The sequence below is a fragment of the Sander vitreus genome, chromosome 4 (genome assembly GCF_031162955.1).
Source record: "Sander vitreus isolate 19-12246 chromosome 4, sanVit1, whole genome shotgun sequence".
NCBI lineage: Eukaryota > Metazoa > Chordata > Actinopteri > Perciformes > Percidae > Sander > Sander vitreus.
The window spans coordinates 17,756,718-17,783,475 of record NC_135858.1 but is presented as its reverse complement, the minus strand read 5'-3'; the positions used below and the strand labels follow the sequence as shown (position 1 = coordinate 17,783,475).

At 40.0% G+C, this 26,758-nt stretch overlaps 3 protein-coding genes across 6 annotated transcripts; 2 read left to right on the top strand and 1 right to left on the bottom strand.

Annotated features, from left to right (window-relative positions):
- The first annotated feature begins 1,644 nt into the window (after positions 1-1,644).
- On the top strand, positions 1,645-4,344 carry LOC144517027 (uncharacterized). The gene is made up of 5 exons (XM_078248811.1): positions 1,645-1,845; positions 2,476-2,562; positions 2,962-3,025; positions 3,249-3,322; positions 3,442-4,344. The coding sequence occupies exons 1-5, from the start codon at positions 1,795-1,797 to the stop codon at positions 3,511-3,513; spliced, it is 348 nt and encodes a 115-aa protein (XP_078104937.1). The 5' UTR covers positions 1,645-1,794; the 3' UTR covers positions 3,514-4,344.
- slc45a1 (solute carrier family 45 member 1) lies at positions 3,784-12,565 on the bottom strand. Of its 3 annotated transcripts, none has more exons than XM_078248810.1 (10): positions 12,479-12,565; positions 9,995-10,435; positions 9,774-9,866; positions 8,982-9,206; positions 7,929-8,806; positions 7,681-7,834; positions 7,382-7,558; positions 7,031-7,236; positions 6,589-6,814; positions 3,784-5,383 (listed from the first exon to the last, which is right to left on the bottom strand). In XM_078248810.1, the coding sequence occupies exons 2-10, from the start codon at positions 10,413-10,415 to the stop codon at positions 5,355-5,357; spliced, it is 2,409 nt and encodes an 802-aa protein (XP_078104936.1). In that variant the 5' UTR covers positions 10,416-10,435; positions 12,479-12,565; the 3' UTR covers positions 3,784-5,354. The 3 variants fall into 3 exon arrangements, with proteins under 3 accessions (XP_078104936.1, XP_078104935.1, XP_078104934.1); XM_078248809.1 differs by lacking the exon at positions 3,784-5,383 and adding an exon at positions 11,067-11,130 and having other exon boundaries at positions 5,454-6,814; XM_078248808.1 differs by lacking the exon at positions 3,784-5,383 and having other exon boundaries at positions 5,454-6,814.
- Positions 12,566-14,836: 2,271 nt separating this feature from the next.
- On the top strand, positions 14,837-26,436 carry prxl2b (peroxiredoxin like 2B). Of its 2 annotated transcripts, XM_078248806.1 has the most exons (8): positions 14,837-15,055; positions 15,525-15,729; positions 15,995-16,042; positions 21,091-21,142; positions 21,538-21,601; positions 21,740-21,815; positions 22,812-22,930; positions 25,199-26,436. In XM_078248806.1, the coding sequence occupies exons 1-8, from the start codon at positions 14,993-14,995 to the stop codon at positions 25,223-25,225; spliced, it is 654 nt and encodes a 217-aa protein (XP_078104932.1). In that variant the 5' UTR covers positions 14,837-14,992; the 3' UTR covers positions 25,226-26,436. The 2 variants fall into 2 exon arrangements, with proteins under 2 accessions (XP_078104932.1, XP_078104933.1); XM_078248807.1 differs by lacking the exon at positions 15,995-16,042 and having other exon boundaries at positions 14,838-15,055.
- The last annotated feature ends 322 nt before the right edge of the window (positions 26,437-26,758 follow it).

Sequence of the window (26,758 nt, the reverse complement as noted above, 5' to 3'; positions counted from 1 at the left end):
CTAAAATTAGAGACTGAAAACATACTTGTGTCAAAATATACTTGGGTGTGTTGGGGCAAGTTAAGGATTAACAATAGTCTAGAAATATTTGAAATCCATAGTATCTGCAGAACACACAAGTGGAAATTACTCTGTTGCTCTGACAACTATCTGATAACTGCAGGTAAACGTTTTATGAAAACGAATGATAGCCGTGCGTGGGTGGAAACAATAACAGGCGTGGCAAGTAAGGTTGTTCACGGTCAAATTATTTTGTTGAAACTTGAGGCATTCCATTGTAGGTCAGAGAGTGATGACACAAAATGTGTAGATTAGACCTGTGAAAAATAGAATTTTGCCTTCTTTTTAACTGACAGTGAGGCACTGACCATATGCAGGTTTAAATGAAAGAGTTCGCAGCCCACAAAGTTGTGTGCGCCCACTTCCTTTGGTTTAACAGTTGGATGAGCAAGAGCAGTGACGGCAAAGAAAGTTCACCTCAAAAAACTTCTGAAGGAGAAGAAAAACAGCCAGTTTGGGATATCAGACAAAACCCTCTATCAACAAGACTAACTGTTTCTTAATTCACAGGAAAGGGGAAAAATATCTCTGGCAAATCACTTTCATCTGTCCCAGACACATCATATAGGCTATTCATTGGGTGCACTGTATCATTTTCCATTTTTTGCATGTGTAGCCATATGTATAAGTGCTTATCAACGTCACTTTGTATTATGACAATAGCTGTAATTCAATGCAACTGTAAAGGTTTTCACACATTACTGTGCACACTTACTATACCACACACCACAACCCATTAGACTACTGTCTCTGATACACTCACAAATCACAAAGCAACACATTTACTGCTAACTGCAACTAGATTTACTAACTGATTCTTCTCCAATGACTATAGAAATACGTTAGAAGGAAACATAAGCAAAGTATAATTGTCATTTATCAATTCATGTACATTGATATCCAACAATTATGTATTGCCAAGTTTAATATTTTAATACATTTCCATTTGTAAAGTGGATGTATAGCTCTCAGGCTATGCAGGTAGTCTATGTTGCGTCTTCAGGGTATATAGTTTTGTAATAGAATAATGAATTGCTTAATTATGCTTTGTGTGTCTAATGTGCACTATTACTGGTTTGACTCTATTTACCAGGTTCGTAAAATAGTTAAAGTGTAAGCACACTTAACAAGGAACACATTTCGTTACAAGGGTTAAATATAGAAAGGAGGAGTGGCCGTAATGTTTGCGAGGCACATTACTCATTTTTTTTTCCATCTCTGCAGAGAAAGAGCGCAAAGACAAAAGATGTCCGTGGGCATATGTTTAGAAACTTTTCCACTCCATCTACTTAACACAATATTCAGCCGTCAGAAGACACTCATGGATTTTTATAACTTTAACAACGGGCCACTTACCTCCATTGTTCAAAATTTAGGTACAAAAATCAAACGCAAACTGATGAGTAGAAAAAAAAAAGTCTGGTACCATTAGTGCAGTGCTTTAAAACCATTGACCTATCAACGATAAGATAGCTAGTAGGCGGGGCGCCTTGCCATAATTGACAGGATATCCCTCTAATCAAATTCTCCGGTGGTCGACATTGTCCAATCGTGTGCGGGATCGACCCGGAGAGTGGATTTTCAACGAACTCGACAGAAAAGCGGAGACAGGCAGACACCATTTCTCTCTCAGCGCCTTTGGACATATATCCACACGAAGGCAAAGAGCCAAGAAATAAAAAATCTTTTTCTGAACAGGAATATTATTATATAAATTAATTCACAAAATTAGCCATGGCAGACACAGCTGTTGACACGACCGCAACTGCAGAGGTTACAGTCAAGGTGCGTTTCATTCAGTTTTATTTTCTTTTTCTCGGTTGAACTGTCGTGTTAAAAGCTTTTGGAACTTTTTAAAGTTGTTTTATTTGTGTTAACAATTGGTTTTGCTAGCTCGGGATAAACAACCGTCGGTGACTGCAGTAACAGTACTTAATGTTGAGTTAAAACCGTAACGTTAACGTTAATTGGGGAAAGTGTCATAACGTTACCTAAATGACTTAACGTTATCTAGAAATGCCACTTGTCGACAACCATACACCGACAAGGTGACTTATTTGTAATTAACAGCGTCGACAGCTAAATATTGTCTGGAAATTCAAACGTATGTGATGTGGTTAGCTAGCTAAAATGTCTTGTAGACAAAGCGGTAACGTTAAAGGAGCTGGTGAAGCGGAGCTGCTCCTGGGCGGGAAGCCACGGTAACGTTACGTTAACGTTACATTACGAGTTGAGATGAAAACGTTCGCCATTGCCACTGTCTAATATAGTCTTCCTTGAATTAGACTTTAACCCAAATATGCAAAACGAGCTTTCTTTTAATTAAAAGCATACGTGGTAAGAACGTGTGGTACTTTAGATTAAACCCGTTGCTGAACCGTCACATTGATCAAGATGCATGCTTTTATTTTGTAGGAGCTGAAAGAGAAGAAAGAAGTAGAAGTGGAGGAGGAGGAGGAGAAGAAGAAGACGGACAACGGGGACGCACCTGCCAATGGCACAGTGAGTTGGAGAGGAGGACCAGCCTCATGGCCTTTTGTCTTAACACCCCTCATCATGCAGGTGTCGCTGCACCCGCCTCCCCCTCCTGTTCAGCTGCTCTCCACACAGTGCTTTGTTTGGGTTGTGAAATGGCACAGATGTTAACTAGCAAGCCTTTGGACGTTTCCATTGGTGTCTCTAGTCTAGCTTGGTAGCTAATCCTTAAGGGAGTAGTAAGCTCAACACGCATGCCTTTTTTTAAGTGTCTCCAGAGAAGTCTCTACATGTAAGACTCTGTGAGGATTGTTAAAATATGCTTGGGATTTCATTTTTGGATTTTTCTCTCTGCAGCATTGCTCAATAAAAGCCCAACCGTGACTTATGATGTTCATGGACTGACATTTCCCTCTCTTCATTCAGAATGGTGCTGATCACAGTGACAAAGTGGGAAAAAACGGAGAGGAGAAACACAAGAATGGAGATGGTATGTTCAGAAATTTGTTTTCAGAAAAACAAATCTTCAGTAACAGTGTTTAAAAATCTAAATTTGTCCCTTGGTTGCTTCTGATTTGCCTCATAAATGCTACCACCTTGTGTAGCCTTGAAGTCAAAATTCCATTTCGACAAGATACATTTTTACATGAATCTTGTCTTAATTACACTCAAGTAAAAGATGTATTTTCTGAAGAGACAAACTGTGCTTACAGGGGATGCAGAGGAGGCGCCCCCTGCTGAGGAGACTGATGCACAGCCTGTGAAGCGTGCAGCTGAAGAGGAGGAGGTATGTTATCACAAGGTTGAAAAATACAATTGTAATCAAGCGTTTTTATTGTGTTGATCCAGTAAACTTCAGTCTTTGCTAATGCATGAAATACTCTCCCTTTTTTTTTTTTTAAATAGGAAAAGGTGGAGACAAAAAAGCAGAAAACGGAGGAAAATGGAGATTCAAAAGAGGATGAGGTGAAGGCTTAGGTCTCTGCCCTGCTACTTGTTTGCAGCACTGTCTTACCAGCCTGGTCAACATCCTGTTGTAGAGCTTGTGCTTTCTGTACCTTTTTTGAGAAATATTTTTTGTTTGCTCCCATGTTATCACATTGCACTGGAGTCCTGAAACATAGTGGCCCTGCATCCTTTTTTATGAAATGTTATTTATTGGTCTTTAAAATTAGCTTTTTTTCTACTTGTACAAATTGGGCCACACCATGAGATCAGTTTTTTTTTTTTTTTTTTCATTTCTTGAGGTTTTATATTGGTATGTTAGAAGCACAATCTCTATTATGTCAGTGCTGACCAGATGATTCATACATACAGGCAGCTGCTCACCTCCAAGGCTCATGTTGACCTCTCAGATTCACTTAAAGGACCAAAGATAAGTTTTAAGCAGGGGCTAATGGACAGTTGTTAGCATTATTAGTTGAGGCATAATTTTTTTGTGTTGAGCTGCTAGTTAATCCTTGGCTTGGCTGCCCTGTTAACATAACAGATGGTGCAAATAAATAAAGGGGCTCTGTCTTGCGCCTCCATGATAAAATTGCTTGACCTTGTTTTATGGAGGCAGGATTTTGCAATGTAAATTAACCCCTCTTAAATCTTAAAGCTTTGGTCATTTGTTCTGTATGCATTCCACGCAAGTTTGTACCATTTATACTTTGTTTTTCTTACATTTTCAATGAGTTTTATTTTATGGCTGGGTAGACCAGTTTTGTGTCCAAGACTGCCTTTTTCAGAACCAGAATGACATTCGGTTAGTTCAGCCACTGCTTTGTATATTCTGATTAACAAATAAATTGTCTTTTTACTTAATTATGTGTTTGTGTGTATGTTACCTGATCATTAGTGCTTCTTAAAACCATAGCTTTATAAGTAGATGATGTCACTTGACCCAATTTTTCTTAACCTGGAAAATGGCTGGCTTAGATGCAGGAAGGAACAGGAATAATCTCATTCACTTGGTGATGGAAAAGAGTGCACAGAATCAATGGATTGCTGTCTTATGTCTCCCCTGTGTGGTGTACTTTAAGATTGCAGATCATTATTTCTGAAGTCAGCTGGAATGACAACTGGTATAGGCCACAATGGTTATCAATGATAAATAATAATTGACACAGGAGTCCAAAATGGCAAAATTATCATTTTAGTTTAAACTGAACCCTGAATAAAAGTAGCTTTTACAGTAACACTGCTAATATTGAGCAATTGGTGGTACCATATAACACAAAGTGTTTTTTTTTTTTTTAAGCAAGCTGTAACAGCATGATCCATACAGATACTGTTTCCTTAGAAACATTAGCATGATGTGAATCTACTCAGTCCAGGAGGCTTAAATAGTAGTCATTTGACATTCTGCTGAGGCAACAATTATGACTGGCACTATAATGTTGGTGTATTTAGTGTCTGAGCCAGTGGTAGGCTTGAAACAGGTTATATACTAAAGTTAACATTTTGTTAAAGTCCTGAAGTCAGGCTCCTGTGTTGAGGCTGAACAGACAAAGCATACTGTTGTCATGACACAACAGATGTGATTTTTTTTTTTTACCATTTTGCTGATAAAGATGGCTTCTTTAGAATGGAAAACATAATGAAGTTTTGATACTTCCTGTGAGGAAATATCAAACAAAGTTGGCGGGCCGAGCGTGGTGGAGCAGAAGCATACTACCTTAAGCATGCACCCTAATGATGACAATAAGCACTTGCTCTATGAACCAACAGTCTTTTCTTTCAATGTTGTCCACCTTCAGTGTTACCCATAGTTCACGAGTCTTCTCCTTTTTTGCTGTTCTTCTGTTTTGTTCGGTTTCCAACTGAATGCTGATTCACACCCCAGTTTCAACTTCTCCTCTTCCTGATAATGACAAGAATCACTGTCATTATTACAATGGCATGGCCAGGAGTAGGGTGACAGCTCACGGCTGTACCATGGCTTAGTGAGGGCCCAGACAGAATTTGCCACCAGCACACATTTCTCTGTTTTTGAAAGTTTACGTACGAGTGTGTGTATGTGTGTCATCCTATTAGTCATAACTCTATGCTGATTAAGTTCCTTAATTGGCATTATACTCATACTTGGGACTTGATTAAGAGTCACCCAGCACCAAAGTGTGCAAATTGGGGATAGCACACTAGTAAGTCTTATATTGACTGAATTGTGTGGAAAGTGTTTGGTTTTTTATTTGATGTTAAAATGTGAACAATGTGAAGCCCTTCAAGACTGTAACTGTGATTAAACATTGTTCAATTTCAAGTGACTATTGTATGTGTTTGCTAAATTTAAGAGCTCTTGAATTAATGAAGGAGCATTAACAGTGAGTGTGAGTGGACACTGGCAGCACATTCATTTAGTCAGAAAAATCCTGCCTAAGCTGTGATGCTAATATGCTAACTCAGAGAAACAGGCAGGTAGACATTACCTTGGCCGTATTACCAAAACATTAACACAAGGCTTTGAGAGATTACATTGCAGCTCATGCAGACATTTGGCAACTGATAAAAGGAAGAAAAACGGTGAAAGCTGTGGTTAACCTGTACGTAGTGATCAACATTTCTATACTAAACACCAACAGGATGAAAAAAAGATGATGCAAGATTTTACAGCAAAGAATCAGACAGAAGAACAGCTTAGGCTTATCTAGCCTCAAAAAGGTCACACACACACACACACACACACACACACACACACACACACACACACACACACACAGCATTCAAAAAGGTCACATTCATTTGCAAAAGTTAGGAGAAAATGCATGGACACACACTGTATAAACACACTGGTCATGTATATACATTTTAGAGCAGTGGCCAATGTCTATCTGTCTGTCTGTCTAGCTCTGAGAAGAGTAGTGCTGATTAGTGTGAAACAATATATGGAATTGTACAGTGTGCGACATGATGTGTTCGTCCTATCAGTGTTGTGAAGGTCAACACACTCAGACACTAAACGACTGCGTGAGAGCGTGTGTCAGTTTAGTGTGTGTGAGGTAAAGTAAATTAAGAGGCTTTTCTAAATGTGCACCAATAGTGGCTGGGTCTCGCTATCGGGGGGCTCACCCTCAGGGGGGGGCAGCTGGTACACCATGCAGAGAGAGGAGTACAGGCAGCCCACGAATGACATCAGGCTTGCAAAGTACATCACTCCCTGGGCGCCACCCACCAGTGAGGTCAGAGGTCCCATCGCCACAGAGACCAGGATCTGAGCCAGGAAATACTGGCAGCTGAGCAGAGAGATGTCCACCCCCATCCCGCGTCTGGTCCCTTCCTCTGACGAGCCACAAAACTGAAGAACATATGCAAACACTTCAGGTATATGATCAATCTATGCAGTGCACCACAAATCAAAGCGTTCAAAGAGTAATTCAACATTTTTGGGACATGCGCTTATTTACTTTTTTGCTGAGAGAATAAGCTTATTTCCCAAAATTGTAATAACTATTCCTCTAAGTTGGTCCTGGTAAAATCTCAAATGATATAAGTTACATATCTAGATACTGACCTGAGGGCTCTGGTAGTATTCACACAGCAGAGAGTAAGGCAGTGTGCATAGAGAAGAGAAGAGCACCCCATATGTGACACAGAGAGAAAGTACCACGTAGAGGTTGGTGGATAGTGTGGCCAGGCCCGTGCCCAAACCGAACGCCAGGTAGGCAAAAAAATATAGAGTGCGAAGAGAGAAACGCTCCTCCAGTTTCTCCAATATGGCTGAAAGTTGAAGAAGAAACCCAGAGATTAACAGAAGGCACACATGTAAAGCTTGCCAAGGAAAGAAAGACACATTCCTGGTTAAAAAACTCTTCCCTGGCCAGAGCTGCATCCAGTATATGTTGTTATTAGGAGTGTAGCTTACCTGAGTAGAAAGCAGCACTGAATGCATAGATGCACATTCCCCAGCAGCCCATGCTAACACCAGCATTGTACCGTTGGTAAGCCTCAGAGTCATGGGGTGCCTTGGGGTCTCCTTCAAACACAAACTCCCCCATGAAGTCAGTGTAGAAGAGCAGCATGCCTTCAAAGGACAGCCAGCCTAGAGAGAACAATATAATAAGTGAAAATAAGTATCAACTCAGTTCATATTAACTACAAAACCATTTTGACAGTGTTGCAGGGTTTTATGTGCAATACAATTTAAATAGGGATAATTCTCACCCAGGAAATGATTAGTGCACAAACTCCGCAGAGAGGGAGGCATCCTGTAGATGGCTATACACAGCAGCTTCATTGACATTTGCGATTCTCCTGTCTCCACATTCTCACTCAGATCACTCTCATAGCGCACCCCATTCAGCAAAATGTTTGCAACCTTCATCAGAGAAAAAAGACAACACTGTGTTTAAAAATGCTATGGTGGCTACTTACTAAACAGCTTTTGTCATTTTCAAAATATTTGTCCCGACCTGCTGGCTGAAGGTCACTGTTCTCCTGCGTCCATTCTCCAGCTCAACAATCTGGGTTGCCATGGGCTCCTCCATTAGTGCAAGACTCTGGGGTCGCTTCAGGATACCAGCAGAAGAGCCCCGATGTGACCCTGCACCAGGTTGAGCCCCAGCTGTGACCTGAGATTGTGCATCTCCCTCAGGCTGTGGCGCTTCTGGATCCTGAGTTTCCCCAGCTGGATGAGACACAACATCAGCCTGGGTCGGTCCTGCAGGATGGCTCCCTGCTCCCTGTGTGGACTCGTCAGGAGAAGGGGAGTCCCCTGGAGGCAGGGGCGCAGTGGTGGAACTAGAGGCCAGGGCCTGTGGTGTCTGCTGGCCTGTGTAGCAGTTTATGAGCACACTGTCTATATAGGAGGTTCCTAATGAAGACGCAAAGTCATTGATGCCAGTGAGCGAGCTGTCCCTACTAATAAAGCTGCCATACTTCGGAGTGAGGGGGCTCATGGGTGATATGGGGCTAGTGAGGCCAGCACAGAGACGTGCATTGGCACTGCAAGAATGGGCAAGAGGGTCAGAGTTATATGGGTGAGACTTTGAGTAATTGTAGCTGTAAGAACCTTCCTCATCTTCCTCATCCAGTCCCAAAGACGATCCTTGCGCAACAGGGGGGGAGAGAGGAAGAGGGAGGCTGGGGCTTTTTAGATGAGCTTTGCTGGAGTTTTTGTTCTTTGGTAGGGGCCGTTCAGGGATACTCATCAGAGTCATGGCTGTGGCGAACACCAAAGTGATACTTGTGAACAGGTATATGACCCGCAGTTGACCTCCCATTGACCTTCCAAATTGTGTCTGGTCCCAGTTGATGCCACCCACAATGTAGCCAAATCCACCGCCTAGTCCTGCAGAGCAAGATTAAGAAACAAATAAATTACCTTTTGCAGTGACTGGTAATAGCTTAAAGCTTTATTTCAGGTATATTTTCTCTAAATTACCTTCAAAAAACATAAGCTATAGCTTCTACTGTATAATAATAAAGTAACCCTGAGTTTGTGACTGCGTTAAGTGTTTTCTTACCTGCCAGTAGTGCATGGATGTTCAGCCCCCGATCCTGGTCCTCTGGGCTGCACACATCCATCATGTAGGCATGGCTTGGGTTGTCGGCTGAATCAGCACTGAAGTCCATCAGAACCACACCACACACCGTCAGGACAATTCCCCACTTGTGATTTGATGCAGTGTCAGCCAGTGCACCTCCAATGTCCCGCCCGTTCAGTACCAGGGTTAGACCGAACAGAGCCCCTATGAAGGGGAGAAAAAGAGTTCAACAGAAATCTTGCTAACTAGTAAGACATCATTAATGTTTACATCATTACAAGGGCAGTCCACTGATTTTAGTCAATTTACTAGGTATGAAGAGTAGAGCAAAGCCAGTCAAAGCAGTTGTATAATGTCTTCTGTGGCTCTGGAGAAGCTTTGTAAAGTCAGAGAACAATATTTAAGTGACATCAACAAGGTAGCCTATCTCAGTGTGGGCTTGGAGACTGAAAATCTCTAATAGTAAACCTGTTTACAACTGGGCCGTGGAGTTTGGGAGACAGCAGCATTTTACCAGCAGGTGTGAAAGGTCTAACAAAAGATCTGTATCGAGTTACATTATTGGAAGCATATTAGGCCTATCCAGTGTTTTTGCTTATATTATAGACAAAAAGGCAGTATATCTCAGCCTCTGTTGCATCCGTTTTGACCATTAATCTGTCTCTTTTAAGTCCCCCAACTTTACATAACTAGACTTACATATGTACTTATTACATATAATACATATGTATTTAGTATTTTACTTACTAAGCACAATACTTCATTTCTTACCTACAGCCAAGGCAAATATAAAGGGTCTCCTTCGTCCAAACCGGGATGTACAACGATCACTCCACGCTCCGAGGAGAGGCTGAACGAGGAATCCTTCAAGCCAAAGACAGAAGATGGAGTTAAGAGCCTTAAGTACTGCACAAAATGAATGCTACTCAAAATCACTTGATGATGTATCACCCTGTCCACCAGGAGATCATCTTGCCTTGTTGTTCACTTACCCAGTATGGGGCTAATAAACCACACCAAGCTGTAGAATTGATCAGGCAAGCCCATCTGTAGAAGCACAGGAGTCACATAAGCTGTTTCCATGGCATAACTAAATTCAATACCAAACAGGATGCAGCCATTGAAGAGCAGCTCTTGGAAGGTACGCCTTGGGGGAAGCTCACTGAGGTCCAGCTGGTCCAGGGGACAGGGGGTGTTGGGCGGTGGCGGCGGTGAAGGTCTTATCAGCTTCCGGCGCTTTGGCTGTCTTTGGAAGTTGTTGGCGCGGTGACTGAGGTGCCGAGTGGTGGACGTTGGGAAGCTGGTGGTTTTGGGGAGTGAGCTCCTCCAGAGACCTTCCTGAGCTGTAGATAACCTCCCTCCTGGACTGGCCAAAAGGGGGTCACTGGGGGTGCCCATTCCCGGAGATGACATCTCTCTCAAACCAGCTGAAACTGAAGCATATAAAAGGGTGATAAACATTGCCAAGTTCAAACTTGTTCTGGGTTGATTTTTCATATTAGAGGTCATTCAAGATCATCACAATGTAGCATCGTAGTCATGTGAGTAACTTAGTGCCGCTACTGGTTATGTAGTGCTACCAAGAGGACGCTGCAGTCGTCAGCAGACAACAGCGATGGCACAGCAATGATGGGCACGACGCAATGCAACCAATGCGCATGTTAGTGTTGTGCGCAAAGCCCATGTGCTCGCGTGGCTGACTACAGCAGTGTATGCGGCACCGCTCTCATTAAGCCTGTTTCCATTTTAATATTTCATGGAGGAAGCTTAAATCGGAAACAATGGAGCCAATGGAGGTTATATAATGATGGCTTTTAAGACAAGTTACAAAGATAACATGTCATGATCGCTTAGCCTACACTAAACATCTGACCCATCCTATATGTAGCCACGTAACAGATCGATGCTTTTATATATATGCTATATGTTTGTCTTTTTTGTAATGATCCTCGATATTACCTTCGACTTGTCATTTGTTTCTTAAGGTGTACACCACACAATCGACTTAACTGTGTTAGAAGATGAAGCAGGCGTGCAAATTTAAACGTGAAAGATGATAATTACCTTATCGGGGAGGCTCGTCATTTATTGCGGCATGCTGTGTACAGACCAACCATTATGATATAGGCTATAAAAAAGACGTAGGATGAATTACAGGAGTCATGATTGTTGTTTCTTTTCATGCAGTCATCCCCCCGCACTCTCCCCAGTCCCTTCTCCTACCCCCTATTCTCCTCTCCCCCTTCTCCTCTTCCTCCCGGTCTCTCCCTTGACGTCACGCCCCTCCCTGCAACATCAGCACCGGGGACAGTCCCTTCTGAAAAAAACCCACATCTATCTATCTAGCCTCTACTCGCATATACATACAGTGTAGGTCCTAGGCTTCACTTATTGGTGGAAATGCCTCCACAACACTAATCAAATTAGGCTATGTAGCCTATTAGAGGGTCCTCAGTTGTTTAACCCTCGGTTTGTCATTACAAAGTAAACAACATGTTTAGCTAAACATTGTTCAAACCCCACAACTTTATTTTAAATTCTAGTCGAAATCCTTAGGTTTTCAAATAAATATACCAAATATGCTAGGATGTCCTTTGGGCGAATGTGTATATGAATGACAAGGACAAATCCATATTATTCATTATTCATTAAAATTGTGTATTGGGTTTGAATATTTCACTGTCTAAACATCAGAGCTTCAATGAAGACAAACACGCATAGGTTTTCAGAATATAAAATTGTCAAAAAGAGTCAAATAAGACATTTTTTAAAACTTTATAGATAAGGGGAAAAGGGAAAACGGTTAAATAAAATAGCAATTTATTTTTCTGATTTTATGCTTATAATTATGCAAATTGCGCACGCATTTCTCACTTATATGCATGTCACTGGTCAGCAATTATTCACCCCTGTACTAGTGTGCCAACATGTCTTGCTGTTTTTTATATAACGTCACAAAAAGTGCAAGCCATGTAAGATCAATACATCAATACATTCTGACTTGAGTAAATACAGTTTTTCTCAATCAATTTGGCATATTTACTACAACAAACTTACTATTGTCAAAACTCTAAGTACAATTCTCATACCATGTAGTACATTAAGCACATCACTCTATGTGACCTGCTAAGGGTGATTACTCAATTACTGTAAAATAGTTAACTCATGTTTCAGTTGTAAAATCCATCAATGAATAAATCGTCATCAAAACTAAATGTTACTTGATCATTGCTTGTACCAAGACAGTCAAAATACAAATACATCTTGTCAGTGTACTCTATTTAATATTGTCCAATTGCTAACATTATATATTTAGGCAGCTGAATAGTATTGTTGTAAGCCATGGCTCTTTCTATACTTTCAACATTTATTTCTCATTACATAAAGAAAGCTTGTACAGAAAAAAAGATTTACAACAGCAAAAATGATTAAACTGTAAAATATGTGCAAGAAAAAAGAAAATATGCTGTATCAACCTCATGGGTCATCCAATCTCTCCTCTCTGTCTGGTCACAACGTTTTATTGACGTCACACCTGATGTCCTCCCTTGCGATGCAACGAGTGAAAAACTTTTTGGCATGCCACTACAATCTGCTGTGATATCCTCACCTGTTTGCGTTTGGTTCCTCTAAATATTGAGGAAATTAAATTGTTCCCTATAGCCTAAGTCTATCCATCTGACAACTTTTACAACAATACCACATAATTATTATTTATCTTATATATGTGTGACAGCTTATTGTCATTGTTGGTTGCTCTATTTTGCATGTAAGGATTTAAACAATGAACATGTGTATAATTGCATTTGAGAGTAATAGGATTCAATAGCAAATGAATGCAAACTATTTTGATTTGCAAGGCTTACTCACTGCATTTTGTGTAATGCATGTGAAAAACTGACCTAATGTTCATATAACTAGTCATATAGTTTGACAAAGTCATTCAACGATTGTGCCAAATCGATAAACTGTGAGATGAAATGATCCCTGAGGAGACTGTAATATAACACTATAGCAATACAATTCTCATTCAGTATAAGATAATAGTGGATAGATATTTTACAAGGCCCTGTTATTTTCAAGCTAGTGTTTTGGTGAATCTGGCAATGAGGTTATACAAATAACAGGTAAGCAGGTTTTAATTGGAGCATCTTTTGCTAAATCGATAGTGAAAACAGGTGTGTATGATTAGGTCCATGATTAGCAGTGAGTGACAGAGGGGGGGGGGTCAAATAGACGGTTTGACTTGTCATAGCAGGAAAAGCACAGGTGAAACAAATTCTATTAACAAGGTGTCAGTTCCATTACGTGCCCCAGTAAGCAAAGACACTGAGCCAGCATACACAATACCACTAGCTCACCTAAATAGAGTGCTGTTTTTAATGTCATCAGTTACACCTGTGCTTGTCCTGCTATGACATGCAGTAAATGCACTCATGGGTGTGCGTGTGTGACTGGTGTGTGCCCATACAGCAAATGTGATTGTCAGCAGTAACAAAGGAACCTTAAATTAATACTTTGTTTGTTATTTGTTATTCTATAATCTTTATATGGTTTAAATCGGTGTGGCTGATGGCAGATGCAGATGGTAGGTTCCTAGGCGAGGCCGAATAAGTGAAGCGCCAGTCACTGGCCAGTAGTGGGAGGCAGATTGCAGTTTCTCTTTCCATCTGTGTGCATTCATGTCCCAGTAATGCTTGTTACTAGCTTAGCTCCGGTAAGCTTATTCCCCAGAGTCCTGATGTTTTGTCGCCTAGCAGTTTTCCTTGGGTTGGCGTGGCACCTAAATCGTGGTTGCAGCTGCTGCCGTGGTCCTGCTCGACGCCCTGCCAAGCCCTGCACTGCTACTACTATTATTTCTAGTCATAGTTCTATTATCTTTATTGTTACTTTAATTGCCACATCATACCAACTGCTATTATTATTATTATGAATCATATTTCTTTGTATATCTGTATCAGTGTCCCAACCGGCAGCGGCAGATGGCTGCCCACCAAGAGTCAAGCTCTGTCCGAGATTTTTGTCTGTAAAAAGGAAGTTTTTCCTTACCACTGTCGCAAATGCTTGCTCTTGGGCGGGGGGGTTGTTAGGTCTTTGTCTTTGAATTGAATTGATTTACAGGAGGGATGGAAACAACCTCTAAAACACTTATGTATTGAATTAGCATAAATGTCACTAAACCACAGTTAAGCCTATTATGTTTTTGTGACCAAAGTTTTATGAAATTATTTCTGTTTTGGGTTATGACTAGATATGGAAACATGGTTTTTATGCAGGCTAAAATCTTGATCTTCAAAGGTTAGGTAATGGAGTAGAAGGTAGGTGACAGAAGATGAAAAAACTTAAGTTAACGTTACAGTGGTTCCACCACCACTGGTTGCCAAACATAAAGAGCCCAAGTGCGCACAAGATTAAAAAGAAAAAGGGATTCAGGACTTTAGGGCCTCTGTACAAACATGTTAATCGTAAAGCAGAACAAGATGGGTGCTTTCTTTCTTAGGAGTTAATGGAAAACTGACAGATGAACCATACGAGCTTTAAGGAAACAAAGTTCAGGTAATAAATTGCATACTTTGAGCTCACATGCACCACACCTTGTGCAAGCCTGCATTATGTCAACACAAGTCCATGTTAAAACTTGTTTTACGTGTAATGCAAGGTGTAAAGTAACCACTTAACAAAAATCTGATGTAGCCTATTTACAATAAATCCAGTTTATGTTGATTTTAGTTGTGAGATGCAAGTGCTGACAGTTTCCCTTACGAAGCCCCGCCTCCGTTCCACACACCGCACGCTGTAATTGGCTGACTTTTCAGCACCAACCGAATCTGATTGGACGTCAGTGCTGGTTATATATCACGATGCAGATGTTTTGCAACTGTTGCGCGGGCGTTACTCAAACATTGTTACTATAACTTTATACACTGTAGAAACTACATTTCTTGTAACATTGTTCAGCCGGTGCAGTCCTCGTAAATCAATCGTAGAAAATGGCAAACGTCGACCTTGTTCAAGTTGGAAAGAACTTGTTGAAGAACGGTGACACTGGCGAGGTACGTAAAGCTATTAAGCTAACATTAGGCGACTGACGGTTAGAAAGCTAAATGAAACTTTTGACTGGTACTGTACACCTTTGAGCTTTCCTCTTATTTGATGTATATTTGCTTGATTGGATTGTGTTTAAAGGTGCTCTCTTTTAATATAAAGCCGTGCTGTTTGTTCCCCATGGAGACCTGTGTTTTCCTGCTGAGACCTGCCGTGTTAAACCTGCCATTACCTCACAGCATTGGTATAATTGGTGTCAAATGAGACCTCAAACTTGACATAATGATGATCTGAAGGGAACATATGTGAATGTGAATCATGATATTGCTCTGTTTAAATCTAATGTATTCTCTATCATCAATTTCACAGAAAACTGATACAAAATAGTAAACACTAACTACACCCATTTCCCAAATGTTACCTGTGTGTCACCTGATTTGTGATTTCACTGTGAGTTGTCCTCTCTGTCTGTTTCAGAGTGTAGAGCTCCAGTCCCTGTGGCAGGACCAGTCGGTGGTCTTGTTCTTCCTGCGCAGGTTTGGCTGTCAGGTGTGTCGGTGGATGGCAACAGAGATCAGCAAACTGGAGCCGGACCTGAGAGCCAGCGGTGTAGCGCTGGTGGGGGTCGGACCAGAGGAGTTGGGGCTGAAGGACTTCAAAGAAGGAAGGTTTTTCAAAGGATGTAAGCAGTACTTACTCATCTACAAAACAAGGGTCTTTTCCTAATTTGGTTGCACTGACACTCAAATGAAAAATATGTGGTGCTTAAACTGGAAAACACATCTTGACACACAAGGCTTAAATCTGCTCCACTAAAACTATTTTTGTACTACAGCCCTAATCGGTCAGTTTCTTTCTGTCTGCTCATTCATTTTTGAATGTGGCCAAAGATTTTATGACATAACATGATCCAACTGTATGAATGAGCAACTTTATTTTTGAAACAGCTGTTTTGGGCCAGTACTTCAATTCTTGCATTGGAACAGTGGTAGAATGTAAGTACATTTACTCAAGTAGACTACTGTACTTAAGTACAATTGTGATATACTTGTACTTTACTTGAGTATTTTCATTTTATGCTACTTCATACTTCTACTTCACTACATTTCAGAGGAAAATATTGTACTTGTTACTACACTACATTTCTTTGACACTTAGCCTACATTTTACATTACAAATATGAAATGCTTATATGATATAACACAGTACTATACTACTATTTAACCCAGTAGTATTCAAAGTATCTAAAATTGGCTCCACATGGACGAACTGCAACATTAAAATGCTCTTACATGAATTTGTTTGTGATAAAAAACAGAATAATATAATATTCTGCCATTCTGCATTCTACATAATGAGTACTTTTACTTTTGATACTTTAAATACATTTAACTGTTAATACTGTACTTTTACTTACTGGAAAGAGGGCCTTTTCATAAAACTAGGCTGTCTATGTAGTAGCACAAACATTTATTTTTTAAATTGGTGCTACATGGCCAAAGAAAACAAAGAAAAGAAGCTGTAATATTCCCTTTAACTCAAAATGTAGAAAACCTACAACTACCAAAATGCACAGCACAGCACCAGACCAATAAATGCTCCTGCTGGTCCCATCCATCCATCCATCTTCGTCTGCTTATCCGGTATCGGGTGGCGGGGGTAGCAGCTCCAGCAGGGGACCCCAAACTTCCCTTTCCCGAGCCACATTAACCAGCTCCGACTGGGGGATCCCGAGGCGTTCCCAGGCCAGGTTGGAGATATAATCCCTCCACCTAGTCCTGGGTCTTCCCCGTGGCCTCCTCCCGCTGGTGATTGACGTTATGCTCATGTATCGGCTCAACAGTGCGTTTCCGGAAGTAAAAATCCCATAAATTTTCTCTGTGAGGATTTTGATTATTAGCCATAAAGTCTAAACCATCCAAGTTAGACTTACCACAAGCTAGGAGATTGTGAAACGATTTTTTTGCCCCTGTAGAAGCCACAAGTTCGTATGAAATCAACCTAACATGTTTTATTCACAATGTCATGGAGGAAAACTACACTACCCACAACCTCCTTGTCTCTAATTGGTGGAGCTCACTGTTACCATGGACATGTTTACAGCACCCACAAACCCTTATAAACAGCTAGTGAGCTGCTACCATTGAAGTCTATGATCGTTTCTGTACACTGTCTTGTACCTTTGCCTTTTTTGCCGTTTTCAAAATGTTCTTGTGCGCCGAATATTTTATGGTCACAATTCATCTCATAGATGGTTGGCTTAGTTCAAGGCTTAAAACTCTTTATATAAGCATTTAATGAAACGTCAATGGAGATCAATGGAAATCACTTACGGAACCAGAGCCATTCAAAAAGTGGGCGGTCACTGTTGAGCTCTGTTGACACAGAATTACCTCTGGTGAGAAACAATCTTGTATAACAGTTAAACAGTAAGTTCATTTATTTTTATTTTATTGGTTTATTTGATAGGGACCATGCATATTTATGAACACTGTTGTACAAAAACACCATGTAAATATGCCAGAATTAGTTAAAATAACTACTTTCCATCTGCAATCCCTTCAAAGGGGTGATTTAATGCAAAACCGATTTTACCTTGTCATAGTTGAATAATGACAGTTTAGTGGGTAACTAGGACATACGTAGAACCTCAAAATCCCATTGATACCTCTTTCCTCTGCAAATCTCACAATTTGAAACTGCCTCTGAAAACGGGCAAATCTCAACTCGGCGGCTCCTCCTTATTTAGCTCTAGTCTCTATCTTTGTCACGCCCAAACATTTACATCACACCACTGATCTGAGGTCAGCTTAGTCTTCTGAATAGGTTGCGCAGATCTCAGAAATTGTATACATTGTTCATCTGCTATTTTACCACTAAATTCACTTCTGAGACTTTTTTATGCGAGAAATCAACTATGTAGAGGTCAAATATGGGCCGTTTTACGAAAATTGATGGCTAATTGCAAATTGTGTCCGACTGTGTGTCGAAGTTCAGCGGCCGGTGCTGCCTGTGTTGCTGCCTCACCGCCCGGCCTGCCTTCCTTCACAGACCCCGGCCTGCTGTGAGGTAGTTGGAGCTCCGTCACGGCTGGCAGCCCACGGCACTCCATACCCAGGCAAAGTCACAGTTTTTTGGGTTAATGGACTACCAAACGCCGCTGCCCTGACAGAGCTCCAGGGCCTGCAGCTCCCCTCTTCCTGCTAAATGGCCGGTGTGTGTGAGTGAGAGCGTGGTCAGCGAGCTTGTTACACCAGCAATCTCTTACCACAGGTTCCAGTTAATCTTATAATGTGTGTAATTATAATGTGTTGAGTTATTTAAACAAACAATCGGGGAAATAAACGCCTCTTGTCCGCAAGTCTCATTGATAGAGCCTGCAGCTGGATGGAGCTCTATCAATGAGAGCTAGCTAGCCTCCTCTTAGAATTCCTCTGAAATTCACAAAAATGCATTACATTGAAATCGGACACCATTGTTAGCTTTATAAGACCTTGAGGTAGATGTTATATAAGTGGCGTGATGAAATTCAAACTGTAAATATACTCTAAATACGCCAAAAATGAAGCTAACCAGCCGTGATCTGTACACATAGGATTGAAGGGACAGTCGCAGCTAACGAAACCCCATACTCCCCAACCCCATATAATCATTCTATCACCCCTTTAAACTGAAATCTTTGAAATTATATTATATATATATATATATATATATATATATATATATATATATATATATATATATATATATATATATATATATATATATAGTTGCGGCCGGCATTGCCTACTCGCCAGCCGGCCAATGAAGCTCAGCGACTCCGCTTTCTCCGCTGGAAGTCTCTCAACCCTCCCACCAGCCGTTAGGCCACGCCTCCTCAAGTGTCACTTCAAAATGAAAAGCCTTAATGTTAAATAGAAATAGCAATGGTGAATCTTAAAATGTCAAAAGGCAATTACCAAATGTAAAATTCAAAAGATAAAACTTAAAATTGAAAATTATTAATTATTTATTTCTATTTGAGATTTTAATTTAAGTATTTCTATGTAAGCTTTTCCATTTCACATTTTGAGTTTGATTTGATGTTTCTGTCATTCAATAAAAGATTTCAAAGATTTCAGTTTAAGCATTTATATTTAAGCTTTGCATTTTAAATTTGACTTTTTACATTGAACTTTACATTTTCAAATTATCATTTTACATTTCAACTTTGCTTTTCTGCTTTTTCAGTTTCCTTTTTCTTTTTTAAATTTAATTATGGCATGATTTTTCCTAGTAGAGTAGTAACATAATAATAATTTTAATTTGATCTCGCTTTGTTTTCTCTTTGGACTTTCAATTTGAATTATGAATAAATATTTCCTCCATATGAGCACTGGTAAGACGGAGAGAAGTTTAATACTGTATTGTTCATTTACACATACTACCAACATTATTATGATACAAAGTTGGTTGAATATCGGCAAAAGTATCCCTTATCCCCATTTGTAACATTTTGAATATAGGACTTTTACGTCCTTATTTTTAGACTAAGATATTTCTACTTTTACTTGTAACTTAATGGCTCAGTGTGTAGGACTTAGTGGCATCTAGCAAAAGGCTGCTTTCTGACCGGAGGGATTTTTGCAGTTCTTAGAACTAAACGTTCCTAGAACACTTTTTTCGTTGTGTTCTGAGGAAAAATTTGGGGATTTTTAAGTTCCTCTGGCCGCAGTAGCGTACTTTTTTTAGCTCCTACTTCAGAGCAGGGCCTTTTCCCTTTTCCTAGGTGTACTTGATTGGTCGAACTTATAAGTCACGCCCACTGCCAACTCGGAACTTGCAGACAGAGCAACAACCAACAACGGGACATTTTTAACAATTTTCACCATCTTATTCATCATTAAATTCACTTCTGACAACGTTTTAGGCAAGAAATTAACTGTTTAGATTTCGAATATAGGCAGTCTTGTGAAAATTGATGCCGAATTGACAATTTGCTTCAAAGTTTTCGGTGTTGAGAAGCTCGATGAAGTGAGGCGACAGCCAGCAAGCGCCTGCCCCGGCTTCTAGCTTGTCGCTCGGCCAGTCATGCTCAGACACCTCGCTGTAAGCTGGAGGTCTCTCAGACCGCTCTCGTAAATAAGAGGCTTTTTTATTTTGATGTTGATGGTTTGTTTGTTTAAATATCACAACACATGTCCATCATAAGATTAACGGGAACCTGTGGTTAACTGTCTTCTCAGAGTTAAACTCCACAAGCGTGTCCTGTGGCTTGCCGGCCGTTCCGAATATAATAAAGCCCCGTCTGTGTTGAGCAAAACATTACGTGAATTACTATGAGAATGGACGGAATGCTGCTTTGTTATTGTTGTTGTATGTGGCGCTAAGGTCTAGTGACGATGCTATAAAGACCGTTGCCGTGCTTGCGTCACTCCCTTACCCCTCCTACCAGTCCCTATGGCCACTTGGCCAGTGGGAATGCAAACGTAAAAAAACATTTTGGGGGAGAGTAGTTCTTAGAACTGTTTAGAAGTGTACTTTTCCTCTAAAAAGTACAAGTACTATCCCATCGGAAAGCACCTAATGATGTTGCAGATTACAACCAACTCAATACCCCTCCCTTTCCAAGTGTGTAGTAGAACCTACGGTGCCTTCAGGCAGCGTAACAACGTGAAAGGCCCTCTCTAGAGCCAGTGTTTGGTTTGTCCGTTGTGGGCTACTGTAGAAACATGGCGGTGCAACATGGCAGGCTTGGATGTATTGCTCCGTGGAAGAGGACCCGCTCCCTATGCAGATATAAAGTGCTCATTTTAAACTAATGAAAACACAGCGATTCTTAGTTTCAGGTGATTATACAATAAGGAAAACATAACTATGAATATTGTATTCCATTTCTGCCAATAGATCCCCCTAAGTGTTACACACTGCTCCTTTTAAATTAAAGCATTTCCCCAGTTATGATGGGTTCAGTGAACAGTGTCACCCACAAAAACAAAAGGATTCACTTTAAACAAACATTTTGTAGGATTGTAAATAACCATCAATTATCTTTTTCTTGTAGCCATTTATGTTGATGAACAAAAGAAAAGCTACAAGGATTTGGGTTTCAAAAGGTGAGTTTGTTTTATACGACCTATGGTTTGCTTTGACCCTGATGTGAATTGCCTTCATGATGTCTTAACTATAATTATATACTTCAGAGCCGCAACGATTCATCTGCAACTATTTTAATAATTGATTGTTTTAGTCATTTTTCAAGCAAAACAGCCAAGCATTTACTGGTTCCAGCTTTTCAAATGTGAGGATTAGCTACTATTTTTGTCTTTTACGATCATAAACTGAATAACTTTGGGTTTTGGACTGTTGGACTAAATTAAGACATTTGAATGCATGTCCTTGGGCTGTGGGATATTAGGTTTCACCACTCATGCTAATCTTATCTCCTTTGCAAAAGATTAGCTGCCTTGTGATGATCTCTATTCAAGAGACTCTGTTTCCTCACACTCAGGTACACAGCCTTAACTGTGGTTCCCGCTGCTTTGGGGAAGAAAGTACGAAATGCAGCTGCAAAGGTATATAGCTTCATAGTTATATGATTACTTTATGGTTCATATGTACTTTGGTCACAGGGGGTAAAGCAGGGGTAAAGTTGCTGAGACCCAGATTGACACACTGACCTCTAGCTGCCTGTTTTCCCTGCTGTTTTATAGGCCAATGCTGAAGGAATTCAGGGAAACTTCTCAGGAGATCTACTCCAGAGCGGAGGCATGCTCATCGTGGCCAAAGGTACAATGAGTATACACCAAAGGGGGTATTAGTAAGGGCTTGTCTTTTGAAAGGGTATAAATGAATTGAACAATATGACATTTCAAAACACAATGTCAGCATGTAAATCATGGGTGAAGTTTGTCCACTCATCTAAATAAAGGTTAATAAATGGTCAAAGAAATGCATTCTTGCAGCCTCTCCTCTAGAGGGCAATACTGCATCACATCATTGTGTTGAGGTTGGACGTTCATAGTGAGCCCTCAAAACCACTCACCTTCAACGTCAGTGCTCTCCAGGGCTGCTGACTTTCCTTACTTCTTTATTTCTTGTATCCACACAAGTATAAGGATTAAACAATTCAAACGTGCAATAGTGTGTTGGGTTAATAATTCTCGGAAATAAATCTGCATACAGGGGAGACGTTTTGTAACGTGGAGTGGAGAGGCAAATTCAGTCCAAAACAGTTTACAGCACAACACTTGGAAAACTTAGAAGAGAATCAACAATATCTATCAGTGTGCTGTGCTGATACTCTCTTTTATGGTCTAGTATAGGCAGTTTTCTCTTATGGAAAGGAATCAGCTGGAAGAAGGAGATTATAGGTCATTCTGTCCTGTCAGACCCCTCAATTTAAAAATGTTGGCTCTACCAAAAGTCCTTTTTGGAGACAGTTCTCACCCAGCATTACTCCTCTTTGAGCACCTAACCACTTGGATGAGGTTTAGGCATGCATCTAAATGTTTTAAGAGGCAATTTAGTTCCTTACTATTGAACGTTAATAAATAGAAGCTTTGAGGTAAAACTAGGCTGTATTGCACATTTTGTATTGCACATTTTATATATATATATATTTATTTTGTCAGTATCCTTTTATCACCATTGTATTGAATTTAACTGTGCACTGTGTTGTATTACTGCTTTTGTGTCATCTTGAGTCATGAGTTCACCAAAGCAAATTCATTTGATAAGCTGCTTACTTGATGATTCCTCCTTAATATATTTTGCTCTGCAAAGGTGGAAAAAAGGTCCTAGTGCACTTTATCCAGGATTCACCGGGAGACCACGTACCTCTGGAAGATATTGCCAAGGTTTTGGGTATCTCAGCCAATGCAAAAGCAGGACAGATGCCAGTGGTAAGACATCCCATAAACATACAAGAAAAGATACACTAAATTCTTGAGATGCACACTCTTTCCATGTTCCACTTTTCATTTCCTCCCTTGCTTTAACTTTTAATTTATTGGTGCCCATGAGTGAACTTTGAGGTGCACAGTGAAGCGGTTAAATAAATGGTTTTATTGTGTTTACTAAAGCACACTCAACTGATGTCAGTTTTTTCCAGCAGACTCTATTTTACGTCAGTAGCAACACACGCATCAGACAATTTCACACTTATTACCCCATCTTTATGGTCTGTCAGCATCTGTGTCATAGGCCCCCAAAATCTTTTAAACTTGAGTGATGATATCAGTCTGTATTGTACTTTAAAATGCTCTGCAAACACAAACCGAGAACTTATTATTACAATATAAGTAGTTTAACAAAAAAACAGTAAAGCCAGTATTGGCAGGTTTACACAATATTTATGAAATATATATATTATTATTTCTCTCACAGCGATTGTCATGTAACTTCAGCAGTGCTCTACAGAATTTAATGTCAAGTATATCATAGAGAAAGGATAGGTTTAATGTGCATCAGTGATTACTATTATGAAATCAATGGAAAGTCTTTGCACATAACACATAGATACAGGTATTTAAGTAATGGTTTTCGTATCTGAGATAGAATATGCTTCTCACAGATGTAAGCATAAGTTTTGTGCCTTCACCGTGTTTTTAACATGGTAGTAGCTATGCTGAACTTTGCAACTTAATGTGCACGATACCATAAAAGCACATTTAGAGACACATTTAGAGAATTGCACAGTGGTCAATGACATGCTATTGTGCCCAGAGCACCAGGGGTTTTGTCCTGTGATCATCAGGGCTTTCGGCATGCCCATGACATCCAACACATGGTCTTCCACGCCCATTCCCTCTGGCTCTGTTGCTTGCTTTTGACAAAACCCACCATGTCTTAGCTTTTGCAACATTTACAGTAGGCATCTAGTCTGGCTATCACCAGACCAAGCTCAGTCTTTTAAGATTGAACATTAGTCTGGGGAGTCTGCTCTGTATTTTCTACTGCACAAGAGGCGTGATCAACGGGCATAGATCAAATGACTCTGTACGCAATTGGATAGTCCTTCAACCAATCAAACCAACGATCCGGGTGACGCAGCAGCGACAGCAGCATCAACGCGTTGCTGCCATGGAGCGCTTCGGTGGCCGGCTTGTTGAATGTAAACAAAAAGCTGCTTGGTCGCTTCTCTATCATCATCATGTCTAACCCGCCAATAGCGCGCCAGGTGGATAAGCCAGTTTGTGATTGGTTCCCGCAAATTTGTAATGGAAGCAGGATAGATAAACGTACAGGTTTCTAGCCTGAGCTGCAGGGCGAAATCAAATCGCCAGCAGATCGGGCTGGGTTTCCCCAGTCTAGTAGGCATCCCCATGACCCGTCTAAAGACCAACAGATGTCATTGCTGCCACCCAGGAACAGAATAGACCTTGTTTATTTCTGAGGGGTCAAAATGTGGTAGAAACAAATGCGAGTCACAAGCTATCTGACATGCTTATGTTCAAACCTTTCTTGTTCTATAGCTGATAGGCAGTGTTTACTTCTCTTATGTGTCTAGAGATGGAAGAGAAAACACTGTCTTAACTTCAGCACAGGGATTCTGAGGCCCCAACAACAAGACTTGTTTAATGCTCAGTCTAGGTAAACAAAGTTGCCCACATGTGGGCCTTCTATAATAGAAATTGGAGTGATACTCACCTATCACCATATCTGTAAGTAACTCACAAAAAAGTAGTGAAAGTCTGCTGACATTGGGCTTCATGGTGGTAGAGTCGACACATACAGTACTTAACCTCAGTATGATCCTGTTTCACCATCCACCTCTTTCTCACCATGTTTCCTGGCTGGTGAAGGCAAAATGCCAAAATAAATCATAGTATTTATACTCAAGCATTTTAGCCTTTTATGCTAAATCTGGCTCATTGGAAAAAAAAAAAAAGTTTTCTTTGATCAATGAGCATTGTATCTGTAAAAAAAATGGAAATAGAATAAAATACATGTCCAATACATAATTTCTTCCCCTTTATAATTATTTCAGACTTGTGGTCATTAGAAAAAACTGCTTTGATTCAGTGAAGCAGGCAATGTAAACAGCTAATTCTCTGCGTGATCATACAACAATCCATATTCTTGCATTAAATAGTAAAACACTTGATTTGTCATATGTACAGTATGTAATATGCAGTAAGCTGTTAAACCTTACCTACCTTCTCTTGCAGTGCAATGATGCTGTTTGTACACGATGATGAAGGAGCAGCCCATTGTACCAGATGAATATCTACTCATCAGGAAGCTCAAATGGAGATTTAATAAGTGGATTGTCATCAAAATGCTCAAGTGAACATAAAACTACTTTGTGACAGTCACATAACATATTATTGTATTATCTATCTGTACAGTGAAAGCAACAGTGACATTACCTTTGTAATCATTACCACATTATACACAGTATATATATATATATATATATATATATATTAGGGCTGTCAAACGATAAAAAACTTTCTTAATCGCGATTAATCACTGAATTTCTATAATTAATCGCATGTTTTATCACATGATTAAAATTCTATTATTTTGCATTTCAGAACTGTTTTTAAGTACATATTAACAATGGAAAGCTATTTTTACCAGTGTAGCTTGATTGGGAATCAAATGAATGCAAAGAAAGTTACTTCATGAACTTGACTTTAAGATTTGTATTTATTTATTATTTATTTATTTATGTACTGTAAACAAAAGAAAAATGTGTGAATCTAGTCACACATTTGAATCTAGAGTCAATATAGTGTGCAGTAACTCCTAAATAATGTTGATTACTCACTGACGTTCAGTGATCACCGGTTAATGAGACAGCGTTTGCCCTTTGCAGCTGTTCCAGTTGGGCTGCTTTCTCCGTATCGTACAGGCTGTGTATGCGTGAAACTACTGTCCCCCTCGACGGCAATGTGTAAGACGGGTCAGAACATGCCAACCGTAGTCTTTAAGACCCGAGTCTTCTACGATGCTGACAGGTCTGTAGTTAGTTGCCACCCATTTCGCAATACAGCTGTAGTATTTTTGGGGGATTTGGTTTCCACAGGTCGGCAACTAGCGCTCTCCAAAATAGTGCTTTCCCTGAGCCCGCTAGCATCAACCTGAGTCACGTTAACTGTACTACTATACTTAGCTTGTAGGTGGTAACTCAAGCTTGACGTGCTTCGGGGATATTTTAATTCGGCTTATACAATGTGCATATGGCTTTCGACTTGTACTGAGCTGTCCAGTAGTTTTGGAAAATAAAAAGCGCCATTCAGAATTGTGTTGCTGCTGTCCTTCTCCATCATGCCTCCAGCAGTAGGATGTGTTACGAGGAAATATGGCAGCTTGATGATAAGTAAAGGTGCGTAAAGGGTAAATATATATATTAAATATAAATGTGTGTATATTGTGTAATAAATATATATGTGTGTGTGTATATATATATATATATATGTGTGTGTGTGTATGTATATATATATATATGTGTGTGTATATATATATATATGTGTGTATATATATTTATATATATATATATGTATATATATGTGTGTATATATATATATATATATATATATAGTTATAATAAATGTTTAAAATCAATCCTTTACTTCAGTCAATGAGCAGTTTCCAGGGTGGAGTTTAATAAAAAGGTGAGGAGGTATCTAACTTGTTGACATGACAAACCGGTATCCTGACTATATGCAAGATCAATTGTTTGTACACTACATTAATAATTCAAAACTCTAATGGCTCTATCA

What these genes read in the sequence shown, in the direction of transcription:
- slc45a1 (XM_078248809.1), bottom strand. Translation starts at nt 10,415, where the DNA reads ATGTCATCTCCGGGAATGGGCACCCCCAGTGACCCCCTTTTGGCCAGT. An exon ending in TATATTTGCCTTGGCTGTAG is followed by an intron (nt 9,207 to 9,773) that starts GTAAGAAATGAA and finishes TCCCCTTCATAG; the next exon opens with GGGCTCTGTTCGGTCTAACC. An exon ending in AATACTACCAGAGCCCTCAG is followed by an intron (nt 6,815 to 7,030) that starts GTCAGTATCTAG and finishes TATGTTCTTCAG; the next exon opens with TTTTGTGGCTCGTCAGAGGA.
- LOC144517027 (XM_078248811.1), top strand. Translation starts at nt 1,795, where the DNA reads ATGGCAGACACAGCTGTTGACACGACCGCAACTGCAGAGGTTACAGTC. An exon ending in CTGCAGAGGTTACAGTCAAG is followed by an intron (nt 1,846 to 2,475) that starts GTGCGTTTCATT and finishes TTTATTTTGTAG; the next exon opens with GAGCTGAAAGAGAAGAAAGA. An exon ending in ACGCACCTGCCAATGGCACA is followed by an intron (nt 2,563 to 2,961) that starts GTGAGTTGGAGA and finishes CTCTTCATTCAG; the next exon opens with AATGGTGCTGATCACAGTGA.
- prxl2b (XM_078248806.1), top strand. Translation starts at nt 14,993, where the DNA reads ATGGCAAACGTCGACCTTGTTCAAGTTGGAAAGAACTTGTTGAAGAAC. An exon ending in TACGAAATGCAGCTGCAAAG is followed by an intron (nt 21,602 to 21,739) that starts GTATATAGCTTC and finishes GCTGTTTTATAG; the next exon opens with GCCAATGCTGAAGGAATTCA. An exon ending in AAGCAGGACAGATGCCAGTG is followed by an intron (nt 22,931 to 25,198) that starts GTAAGACATCCC and finishes CTTCTCTTGCAG; the next exon opens with TGCAATGATGCTGTTTGTAC.